The sequence below is a fragment of the Athene cunicularia genome, assembly GCF_003259725.1.
Source record: "Athene cunicularia isolate RWA chromosome 5 unlocalized genomic scaffold, athCun1 chr5_part3, whole genome shotgun sequence".
Lineage (NCBI taxonomy): Eukaryota > Metazoa > Chordata > Aves > Strigiformes > Strigidae > Athene > Athene cunicularia.
Window position 1 is genome coordinate 3,891,698 of NW_020799103.1, and position 12,931 is coordinate 3,904,628.

The 12,931-nt window shown below is 35.8% G+C and overlaps 1 protein-coding gene across 1 annotated transcript in view; it reads right to left on the minus strand.

Moving 5' to 3' along the window:
• DNAJC24 (DnaJ heat shock protein family (Hsp40) member C24) overlaps positions 1–12,523 on the minus strand; it is a 31,913-nt gene extending 19,390 nt beyond the window's left edge. Inside the window, exon 1 of the mRNA XM_026850931.1 lies at positions 12,386–12,523. Coding sequence (XP_026706732.1) covers positions 12,386–12,493 — 108 coding nt within the window. The 5' untranslated portion in view covers positions 12,494–12,523. The remainder of the gene's footprint in view (positions 1–12,385) is intronic.
• Between the last annotated feature and the right edge of the window lie 408 nt (positions 12,524–12,931).

Here is a 12,931-nt window from a genome sequence, read left to right on the forward strand (position 1 = left end):
CCCCCCCCAACACAAACAATCTTTAAGCTTTTTAACAACTTTAGCCTTCTCCTACCTGATCTTGTTATCTGCTTTGACACTGATTCCAGCCTCCACTGTCCATCTCCAGGATGATTCTTATTCATAGGGAGTATTCCTCATTTGAGGAAAAATAAAGGACGACAGTTCCATTTTCCTTCTAATCTCTTATACCTTATCCATTCTATCCCATTTTTCTAACATCACTCAGTGATCAACTAGCTGGTGAAAACTGTATCCATTCTTGTCCCTTTTTCCTCCTCACAATCTGCTGTAATCAGAAACCCTTATGCAAGTATCAATCTGAGCTTCCCACACAATATATTCAACTGCTTGCATGTTTTACACACATTATTAACCTTTTCCATACCTTCAGGCCTGAGATAACCACTGCTATAACACAACATCCAGAACTGCAGACTTCCAACTTCACTCGAGGCAAATAAGAATCACCAGAATATAAATATTTCAGATATTATTGCTGCCATAGCTGTTACTATAAGGAAATATTTGCTGTAACTCAATGTATTTGCAGCAAATCATCACACAGGAGGAAAAGGGGAATTTTTTGTAACATTTGAGTTATTCACCACCCAATTAATAATTTTAAAAGAGAAGACCCACAAACAACCCTGCTTGATTTATTTTAAAATCAGAATAATAAAAAAGTTAGAATTAAATGTGCACAGCAATATGCAAGTTATGCAGACCACGTAACTGGCATTCACTAGTAGCTGCACAGTAAAAGCATAGAGGATGATATTATCAATCCAGTGCTGCAAATTCTTGAAAATTACTCGAGTCCTCTAAAGTGCAATAAAAATAAAAATAATCACAGAATAAATTAGTGTTATAAACTCATGAATTTGTATCTTTATTTTTTAAAGTTACCATGCTTTAACATAAACTTTCTCAACCTCCTCTCTGATTAAGCCAAGAATTTCACCACAGCATCTTCTTTCACACTTAAATCACACGGGTTGATAACTAACTTCTGACCAGGGTTTTGAACGGGTCTGTTATTCACCAGAAAAATCTTAATCTTTTGTCAAGCTGGGTATGAATTTGACCTGAGAGCCATTGGAAAACTCCGGAGAGATCTGCTTTTCCTCCTCTATACGTGTCTGTTGCCAGAATCCCCATCTTTGCATACTGTTTTTATATGTTTAACTGCAGTAGCAGCAGGATTGCCACTGTAATTCTGACTATATTTTTATAGAAGTAAATTGCAAGTTCCATGGAAACAGTCACTTTCATTTTGATGCTACTTGTAAAAGTTCTGTGATTGCAGAGCTGGTCTTACACTAAGAAGTAATTTCTAATGAAAAATGCTTTATTCTCTGCAGTAAATTATTAAAGTCTAAAGATTGTATCACATATGACCAGAACCCTTTTCTAATGCAGTTGCCTTTATCATGGCACTGTAGTATCACGATACCACTATTCTGACCTCACACTCTCTTACTGGTCTTAACTACGGACAGTGGGTCTCCACTTTGTTCAAGGTAACACTGTGCATCTGCTACTTTAAAGCACTTCAACTCCCCCAGCAAAAACAAGTAATTGCAGATTCTTGTTTGAAAACTTTCTCAAAATGAGAAAGATAACCTATTGCATTGGCAAGGAAAATGGACATTTTTTGCAGCAGTAATAACCAGTCCATCCATTAGAAACCCAAGTAACGAACTCTCAGTCCTTTCACCCCCTACTCCCCAGTCTCTGGAAAGATCTAACCTCATTAGACTGAGAAGATTCCAACAAAACAGCAAGTAATTACTTCGCATAACTTCCATATTAAATATTCACACTTCTCATCCTTTTCAGCTCTTGAACAAACTTAATGCTGAAATGAAATGTAAAAGTTCCAGTTTCTAGTGATAAAAATCAACTGTTGTTGTATAAATAGCAGTGAAGATTAACTTGGCCAAGGTATGAAAGTGAGAAAACAGAACCTATGGTTACCAAAAAGTGCATCTTTAGAAACAGTTTCTCTTTCATTTTCTTCTACTTCCATGGCTCCTTATCTTCCTATGAAAAGCCACCCAAGATCTTCAAAAGCTACTTTAAAAAAGACTTTTGGAAACTGCACTATACAGCAGGAGAGGATAAAGCAATAAAAGCAACACCAAAAACTAGCAAAGGGAAGAAATGAAAAATTTTTAAATTTACAGGAGTATAAAGGTAAAAATAAAATTATAAAAGGAATTTTTAAAGTACCTTTTAAATTTCTGGCCCCTGTGCTCACGATTTATGCTATTAAATGTCACATTAAGTGATGTTCCATTGTTTAGACATAAGTTAATGTGGCCCAAATCATACAATAATGCCAGTTAGGCAAATGATTAGGAAACTAGTTTAGGCAAACACTACTTTCACATGAAAGCAAACCTCAGAATCCTGCACTGTATTATAAAAAAAACCAAAAAAAACCCCAAAAAACAAACACAAACAACCAGGGTTGCTTAAACTACTGAAAAAATGGGCATGAACTTTTCCAGCTGACATGTATGGTAGCGGATGAAGGAAAACCCACAGGATGCTATTGCCTGGCTGAGTAACATCTGGCAGAAGGGCAGGGACAAGCCGTTCGGGGCGGTAGGCATCAGCTGGCACCGTGACTTGCAAGATGAATTCCTTTCTGCAGGCTGAGAAAGTCAACTGCTTTGATACCCCACAACTTCCGAAGAACTGCTGAGCACAAAACACAGGTTTTTGTGTTGTCCCCCTACCCCCAGATGATGGTCACTAAACCAGTACTTCAAACCAAAGTTTTTAAACCCAAGTTTTCAAATTAATTTGGAATACCTAAAAACAGACACCTTCAAGAGGTCAGATTTAAGCATAATGCAAAATAATCAGTCCCTAAGGCACTTCAGCTGCAGAAGTCACTGTGGAAAGCAGGCCTTGAAGAATGGGACTTCTTTGAAAAAAATTATTTATTAGCAAGCATAACTAACACATAATACTTCAAGAGCTGCAGGTTTTTTATTTTCATGAAAATATTTCTTTCAGCTTTCTCCATCTCTAGGAGCAATACAGAATCTCTACGGTATCTGAAGCCATTCATGATCTCAAAATAACAGGTCAGGCCCTAGTCAAATTATAACTTTAAAAATGGACATGAAAAGCTAAATATTAACAGAATTTAGCACTCAAGTTGAGAAAACATTTGGGTGCACAACCCATGAAGAAACCACCTACCTTTTATAAAGCACTTTAAGAGAGACATTAGTAAACCTGTTACACTGTATCTAAATAAAAACAAGAGCACCACAGCCTGTTGTAAAGACAATAATTTCATATCTTAGGCAATGCCAAATAAATCTAAAGCATTTTTATATGCTTCAACCTCTAAAACCAGAGGCCATGAAGTATGCTGTGACTATGGCATAAAGGCTCTATTTCATGATTATCACACCAGTTGTAAAAAAAAACAACAACAAGCCAACAGAAAGAAATCCAAAGCAAAAACAAAACACACATCAGCATTCAGTTATTTCAAAACTTCATGGCCATGGTTACAAAACAATCCTGATCATAATCCACAGAATTTAAACTTTGTATCCAGTTTGGATTGGATTTACTCACACTGCTGGCTTAAAGGATACATCCATCTGTGGACTGATCACTACTTTGGTGTTAATTTAACTTTTGTGGTTGGCAAATTTCCCCATATTCAGTAAGGAAACAGCTTTGAGGGTGTGTCCTCATAACTACTAAAAGGACATACTTTGAGATGGCTCCAGAAAATCATGTGACAACAGAATACGCTGCTCACTTAACAGTATTCATTATCGAGCTTTTTGCCATTGGTATTTAATAAGCACTCTCTATATAGACGGTCTTAGTCTTTACAGAACTTCCCCATTTTAGGAAGGACCAGTCAAAAGATGGAGATGAAAAGGTGAAGTCATCACCTAGGACAGATCAGCAACTGTAGAGGAATAATCCAAGATTTTCATTACAGTAAGAGGAGCCATGGTTATGCTGAGAGAATCCTATCAAGCCCATACTTTGCATTGCTGTTCTACAGCAGTAGGAACTCATGCGGGATTGCTGGCGTGCTCTGACAGAAGGTAAGTATCTCTTAAGAGGACCACCTGTTCAGCTTCTCCTCAAACACTTCATTAGTTACTATTTAATGGTATGTCAAGAAAAGAAAAATGTTTATCTAAGATGCTGCTCAGGAAACTCAGTCATCTTTATCTTCTTTGACCATGGGCGCTCTTAGGTCAGAAACCCAAGCAACACAGACTGAATTTTTTTTGTTACTGTTAATTTATTTGGAACAGCAACAAAGGGTCAAGCTTCTGAAATGTCTGACTATGGACTTCACAGTCTTAAAGTGTAACCCTAACATACTGAAAATTAACAGAATTTATCCAAATGACTGGCAGACTACAACAAAAAAAGCTGAACTTTATTACTGTAATAATACAAGCTATCTACAAGGTGTCCTACAAGACAGACCTTCAGGTATAAAAATCTGCATTAAATCAGTACAAATGACCTCATGTCTGCTGAGCATTTGAGTTCAATGGGAGATGGGAAAGCATTCATGATGCACTGAGGCAAGGAAAAGATGGAGGGTAGGGCAGTTATGTTGTTTGGATCATGATTTTCTGACTCTAAAGTGTTTAAAGATGAAGGAAAGAAAGAATGTGGGAATGTGTTGCTTTAACAAATTTCCATAATGATTATATTAGATATTTTAAATGTAAGGAAATTACATACAGATAATTTATTTAAATCTAAAAAATATACATTGCCCCAAAACACTAAGTTTTATGGGTTACTACCTCATACTGCAGTATTTTGAAAATATAATGACTATTTTGGATTCAACACAAAGGTGGCCAGTATCATTTAATAGCAAGAAGAGATCCTTATACAAACACAGTTATTGCAAGATGATTGATTCTACTCTCAAAATTTACTATGCTTCAAACCTATGCTCTGGGATTACAGCTTCTTTAAATAATTGACCCAGTACTTAAAAGTTCTGATGTAGGTACTTAATAAGTAGTCTGATTTGAAAATACTGGACAACTCAAGGTACCCTTGTCTGTGGTTGCTCAAACATCAGAATAATCAGAACATTTCCTTATGTAAAAACATTATACTGGTCTTTGTAGCTTCATTCTTTGTGCTTTAATTCATATCTTTCACTACATGATTTTTATTGTAGATGTCTCACCTTAGAAATAAAAAGCACACCGTACAATATAAAACGACTTCAGTGTCATCAAAAGTGCTGAAAGAACACTTGCAAATATTAAGTAAAGAAACATCTTTATAATTTAGAAGTAGTACTTCAGATTTTATTTTTACTCAGAATTTTAATTTTATACTACCTCAGAACACATTAAGTATGGAATACCCTTCACAAAAAGTCTCTTCAAGACAGTGTAGATTCAATTTTTAATATATTGACACAATTAATGACTGAAATAACCAGTGTACAAAATGTTCAAGAGAAGCATCAGATTCCTTCACAGAGTATAAATGACACCAAAGGCCAAGTACACGTTGGCTGAACCTCACATTTCAATTGCCTAATGCTCATTTTGTTCTTATGCATGCATCTTAAAACTACAGAGGATGAAGTATCGGAAACTGCTCATCATAACAAACAAGCTACAGACAAATAACCCAGTAAGTGAACAGATTAAATCTGGAAATCATCTTCCAAACTAACGTGAATTTCACAACTGGCTGAACTATCTGGATAAGCAATATATTACTTGCTGGTTTATTTTGTGATGCTATAGGTTTTCTCACATTCTACATAACAGTTAAAAATAACTTTCTGCTATAGGATGTTCACACCCATGCACTTGTTAAAATTAACTTACATCTTTAAAAAACAGTATAAAAAATTATACATTGCAAAGTAATAAAAAGCAAGACATCACTCCATATAAACTGAGATATGGTTGACACCCACCTCTAATAAAGGAGTACTGCAGGCTACACACCAATACTGTCACATGCCCCTTTCCCTACTATCATACCTTGCTACATCCTTTTTCTCTTCACCCACATCCATGACTTCTCTTCCCCCCATCCCTTCTGCCAGTCGGGATACCTTCCTCAGCCTCTTCTTGTATAGGATGTGTCCTGAGTATGCCTTCCAGCTGGTTGTTGACCAATCAGAGCATTAATTGGTTAATCACTGCATTTCATTTGATTAACCAGCTGCCTAATTAGGTAGAACGCACACTCTCATTGGTCAGTTACCCCAATGAGAGCATGTAAGGCCCAAGGACCAACTGCCACCAGCATCACATCTTCACACCAGTCCCCCGGAGCGAGCAGGACCTTCAGCAGCCTGTATCACTGCACATCTCCAGAACATTTGGCTTTTAAGTACCATCATCACACACACACATCAAATCTGTAATACTAGTCAGGTCAATGAAGGTTCCCGTTACTGCAACATGATCATTGCCAGGGTAAATACCTGTTCTTCAGACTTACTACTGAATATCACAATGACCTCTTCTGGTGCAAGAAAAAAACCTAACCAACCACCACAAAAAAACCCAACAGGCGGATGAATTGAATAAGAGCTCTCACAGCTTAATCAGCAGCAGGAACATCAACGTGATCATGATCTGGCTAATCAAACTGCAAGCAGTTTGAAAAACTAGTGACTCCTGTAACACTGAGGTTCACTACATGCTATGTAAACTAACAGCCAAATTTTCAAGACCCAACTTGAAAAGATGCCCCCTTGTATTTTATTAGTCATATATAGTAAACGAAATATAAAGAACAGCTCAAAATAAAACTACCCAGAGTGTCAAAACAATACTCTTTCCTGGCTTATCTTTCTCTCTGTTGCAATTATATTAACTTCAGACAAGCTACAATCAGGCTGCACTGAACTTGTTCTGCTTATACTGTCAAATTACAAAAAAAACATTTCCTACAAGTTAGCTGAAACTAGTTAGCTAAGCATTATGATCTAGCAAGTATCTCTAACTATGCTGCTACTGAAACAAAAAAAAAAACACCAAACCTGCAAAAGCTATTAAAAGGCAGGCATACACACACTGTGTAATTTTCATGATGAAAAGCTTTATTATGAGCCTTCTCATACAAAGCTCATTTTAAAGATTCAAATTCTCCACTTAAACTCAGCATGAGAAGAAGTTCCTCAGTAGGAAAGTGCTTTCAGGAGCAACACTGAATTTATTCTGGAACAAGCTTTAACACAACAATCCAGGAAGCAGATCTTTAACTTTACATAAATACACTCTATACTTCGTGTGATTGCAGAATTCAGATGTGTACATATATCTGATAACATACGACAGAGTTTTTTTTCTCCCCAGAAAGACAGATGTCTGTCTTCTACAGAAGCTCAATGGAACAGTCTCTTCCTGAAGTTATTTTTCTTCCTTAAATTAGATTTCTATTAAAGTCCTTTTTTAAAATTGTTGCTGAGTCACTCACCTACGCCTGATGCTCTTTTCAAATCTTGTACTCTTTCAAAAAGATTAAGTGATCACCTTAACACTTTGTTTGTATTTCTATACACACACCACCCCTTCTGATAATCTTCGTAACACTACGTGTTAAATGGCACATTTTATTTCCTTACCATATTAAAAGTAAGAGCTTCCTGCATACTCCCTGCTCAAATTACATGGATTTTCTTTAAGATTAGGGCACACGTTGTAACAGCAGCATGTAATTTTCCTGCACAATAATTTTTTTTCCAGTTGAAAGGTATCCTGTAATATCATCAGCATCAACAGGAACAGACACCTGATTTTCAGCTAGACAAAGCTTATGTTTGGTGACTTTATTCCCTGTAAAAAGCAGTTTTCAGATATAGAGCAGCTACATGAAAATTTGAAAACAATCTGGCCACTCATTCTTTGACCACAAAGTGCTAGACCAAAAGGAGATGTAAAAATTGTGCCAATAATAAGGTGGTGTGTTTTTTTTCCACAATATGCTATTTTTATTACTCTAATTTCATCCTCTGTTAATTTTATCGCATTCAGAAATGGAATGTAAGCACTGTCCTTCCCAAAAGCTCCATGGGATTCCTTGAAAAACTAAGTACAGGGCACAAAACTGTTTATCCATTTAAGAAATCTTCTTGTTGAAACTGCTGTGCATGTTGACTGTGGATCAAAAGGCTACATGTACCCCAAATATCTCAAAACCATCAGCATGTTCCAAAGACAGAAGATTAAAGATCAAATTCCTACTACCCAGACAACATATTAATTCTCAGAATTTGTTGTGATTCTTTTCCGAGTATGGAAACTGAAAGTCTTCTGTGCAGCAGAACACTTTAACATGTGCAACAGCCAATCGAGGCATCTTTGCATTAAGCGATGCTGCTAGAAAATACAGGTCTATTTTTTTTTCTTCCAGAATTACTGGCTGAAGCTCTGTGCTACAGAAGACACCAGAGTATAAACCAGAATACATAAAAGTTTGACTTCTTTTGTTTTTTTTTGTTTTAAAAATAAGCTATTTATAGAATTGCCAATGTCACACAAGTTTTGTGCCCAGAAGTCTGTCATCTTCAGCTGCTATTGATTGTTACAGTACTAAAACATCAAGATGATCCAGGCATGACAGTCACCTAAGTACACAAGAATTTAAAAGAAATACATTTAAGTTTCATTAAGCTGCAAGGAAATTTTATAAATATGAACTTCTACTTAAATACTTAGTAGGTGAAAAGAAAAAAAAATATTTTAAAAAAATCTCTACTTTTAGGCCGAATCTGTGCTACTTTCTGTATCAAATTAATACTATTCTTAAAGACAGAAATGACATTAGCCATAGTAAAATAATCCACTTAAAACATACGTTGTGATCTGACAAAATGAAAAAAATTAAGTACAGCAAATGCAGTTTTATTTGTTATGGCTTATTAACGTTTTCTATCATCAATTTATTAGAACTGGCAAACACAAGTTATATTTTTAAAAATAATCAGTTTTAAGCTAATTCTTACAAACCTTCAGTTCAACCATTGTTAATTGCATACTACTTTGTATTATTAAGGTCAGTCCTGAGATTTAACTACAAATACAGTTAACTTTTGGATGACATATGGCAAGATCTCCAACTCTTTTTAGCTTTGGAAATTTACATCTGCCTGTTCATTCAAGATGCTAAGCATACATGTGTTGACAAACAGAAAATAGCAGATGGCAAAAAGCAAATGCTCAACATGAAGCACTGGGGATCATTTGAAGAAGGATTGGAATCAGACATTTGCCATTTTTATTTTAACAGCAGAATTATTTAAAAAAAAATAAATTCCACCATTTATTATGCTTGAAGTTAATGAACATGTGTGATCAGGATATTCATGATTACAGAAAGTCACATTAATTGCAATTGGTATCCAAGAGGCAAGTTGTTTTATAAACTTTTGTATTTTAAGGGAATTAGCACAGTAAAATATTTCAGGATGTTAACTTCTGCTGCTGCACATAAGCCAAGAAAGCTTTTCGTACTGACCATATAATTTGTCATGAAATCTCCTAATAGGCAATACATGGGTGCACTCACCTGCTGTTCCAGCTTCTAAACTGGAGTTACTCTGATAACTGACTACTACCGCAGTACACGAAGACTACATCTGCATGTAGACCACACCAATAGTACTATTTCTACAACCGCTATCTCCAACAGCAGCTTTAGAAAAGCCAAAATGAGCACTTTGTCACTTTAGGGGTGTGAAGCTACCAAGAGCTCCAAGTAGAAGCTTTACTTGGGGAGGGAGTTACTTCATATGAATCGGGCACCACAGGCAAGACGAGAGGTCCATCCAGTGCCATGGGTTTTATTAACCATGAACAGTGGATGCCCAGGTTATAGTAACAGCATAGAACAAACACACAACTCCCTTATATATTCCACCAATATTCAGAAGTTCATAGCTCATGGATTTCTGAATCAGAGTATTTTTTGTGTTAATATGCCACGGCAGACTTTTCTTTCATAAACGTCTAACAACTTTTTCAACCATGGAACCCCTTGGACTCAACAACATCTGTAGCAATGACTTTCAGACTGTAACTATATGAGCACCTTCTAGCAAAGGTATGTTGTGCGGTCTCCAGTCACTCCTATAGCCAATGCGTTTTTAAGGTTCATTAAAGTAATTATTGTTTTATTACCACCATGCTTTTACAGATTTTAGACTGACTGTGCTAGGCTAGTAGCGTATTAGTAAGTGGACAAACAAGTTGAGTCTGCAACAGCTCAGCTAAAAGAAAAAGATGAATAGAGACAGGACATATGGTAACAACAACAGACATGCAGCAGATCTGCCTTGGAGAAAACACCAACAAGTAAACATCAGTGGGGCTTTTTAGTTGGGGAGATCCATCACAGATAGCAAAGGAATTCTGAGCCAAACAGTAAAAGAAAAAAAAAAAAAAGGTATCTTAATTTCTCTAACATTTCTCACCAGCTTTCAAATAAAGAGAACTAACCAATTAGTTTTTAAATATGCAGTTTCTAAAGACAGGCTTGTATATTAAAATAATATTTTCATCTTCTAAAACTACAGTAAACAGGCAGTTGTAAACTCCAACAATTCTCACTTCATACACTTCAAAATAATTACATGAAAGTACAGCGCTATAACACAAAGTGTCTGTTTCATTTTAAAAAATTAATATAGGAAAGGCACTATGTAGTTTCAGTTCTGGGGCAAACAGCTCTCAACAATACCTTATATAATATTTTAATTCCATTATTATACATAGATTCATAGTGAAAGAAATATATTAATTCCATTGCAGTATTCAGTTTAAATTAACCACTTATCTAAACAGAAGAAGTATTTACACTGCGGTCTCATTTTGTTTTCATTGAAAACAAATAGATAATTTTTAATATTTTATTCATGTTTTACTAGTAAGTCATTAAAACAAAAGCATTAGGAGGTCCAAGAAAAGAACTATTTCTATGAAGAGCAGGAGTAAGAAGCTTGGTTTCCAAAGTGTTCTCCTACATTGATTCTTCTAATGTTTAATAGTGAGGACTGAAGGATTTATAGCCTGTATCTGCACGCAAACATCTTGTAAAGGGTTGAAAATTAAGACACTAAGTACACAGATCAGTTTCAGACAAAGAAATGAGTTAGCAGGAAGCACTGAGAAGCAGTGGAAGTACAGCAGGGTTGCTCAGCAAATTCAACTCAAGAGTATCAAAATGTGGAAATGTGGAACACACTGCTGAAATGACCTTTAAAACAGTTTTCACAAGGGCTAGAAATAAAATAAAAACAAAACACAACGAAAAAAACAACCCACAAATTTATTTCAACTGTAATAAAATCCAATCTCCCATTGACTGGCATGCTCTTTATCTCATTTAAAAATCCCAACTTCTTAACACATTCGTTCCGACACCTCAAACCAAGCAAGATTAGCCGAGCGTGAGCTCTCATAATGCCCTGCCAGTACTGACAGTCTAGCTTGCTGCTACCTAAGGGAACATATAAAAACTGATTTCCGCTCACCTTCTCTATCAGGGTGGCCAATTTTCAAGAAATTTATGAATTTAGTTACCTTGGGAATTCTATTTGTCTATCATATCTGGCTGAAAATAGTCAATAATATAAAAAAACCACAGCAAACATAGCCCACTTTCCTCAGAAAGCCAGGCCAAACTGTCATTTGAGCAAAAAGCCTGAATTCAGGGGAAGGAGTAAAACAGAAGAACTAAGAATCTTAAGAAGTAATCTGATAAAGCACATATACCAGGAGTACAAGAAAAATTCAGAAAATTCGCAAAACATCAAGTCTTAATGCAATTCCAAAAACATGAGTCCACACAATTGCATCAGAAACTTTCTAATAAAACTGATATTAACGTCTTTTCCTCCTACACATTTTCCATTCCATTACTGCAGACTATCAGGAAGAATTTTTACTCTTTGCATCTGGTCTTTATATATCCAAGGGTTGCATTTAGCACACCACAACTGCACACAGGATAGGAAGCACCACATCCCTATTAGCAAATTTCACGACTGTGCTAAGAACAATGACCTTTTTTGACTTGTGTGCTTGATTATCCTGTACCTGATGAAGAAGTATTTGGTTCAGTTCATTCATGAACATTTACCAAAGCTTGGAGACATCAGTGTTTTGGAACCAGAACACCACAAGCCCTCTTTGCAAAATATAATGGTAACCCATAAACTCCAGACAATTATTTCAAACTTAAACCAGCCTCAGTGAAATGGTATCATAAACGTACTCTGATTAATCATATTTATACAAAAATTGTAAAAACAAAGCCTGCAATTATTATCTTATTGTTTTATAGATTTATTTTCACACATCTTAAATAATAAAAACATACTTACTAATAAAGCAAGTTTTTGGTACTTCCGTTTTAGTTCTGCTGGGCTGTCCGATGGCTTTGCACCCAGGATTTTGTACCAGTCCTTTTGTGTTATCCTTTCAAAGGCCATAGTCTGACTGGCTTTGAAATTACTTTCTTAGCACTGTGCAAGAAAATTAAATATAATTACAATTTGAAAGAGGAACAGCTAGAAAACGCAAAAATGAGGAAACATGACAGACTACAGGGTCATGAAATAGACTGCAGCCCTTAAGCACATCTATACCACTACATAAGATCTACACTGCAAAAAAACAGCCTAATTCACATGGCCACTCCATCCCACAGGTTGGCATACATGAAGTGGTTTGTTGTGTTTCCTGTCCCAGTTCCCTTGCATATCATGTTTCAGAGGCTGTTCATATTCCTTTAAAATAATTGTGCATTTTAGCTGTCTGAACTATTTTGAACCTACTCAGGTTATATACACACACTTCTTAAAATACACACTTTTTATTTCAGTTTTTACACAATGACATTCACAGTATGGCCACTCCTTCATGCTGCT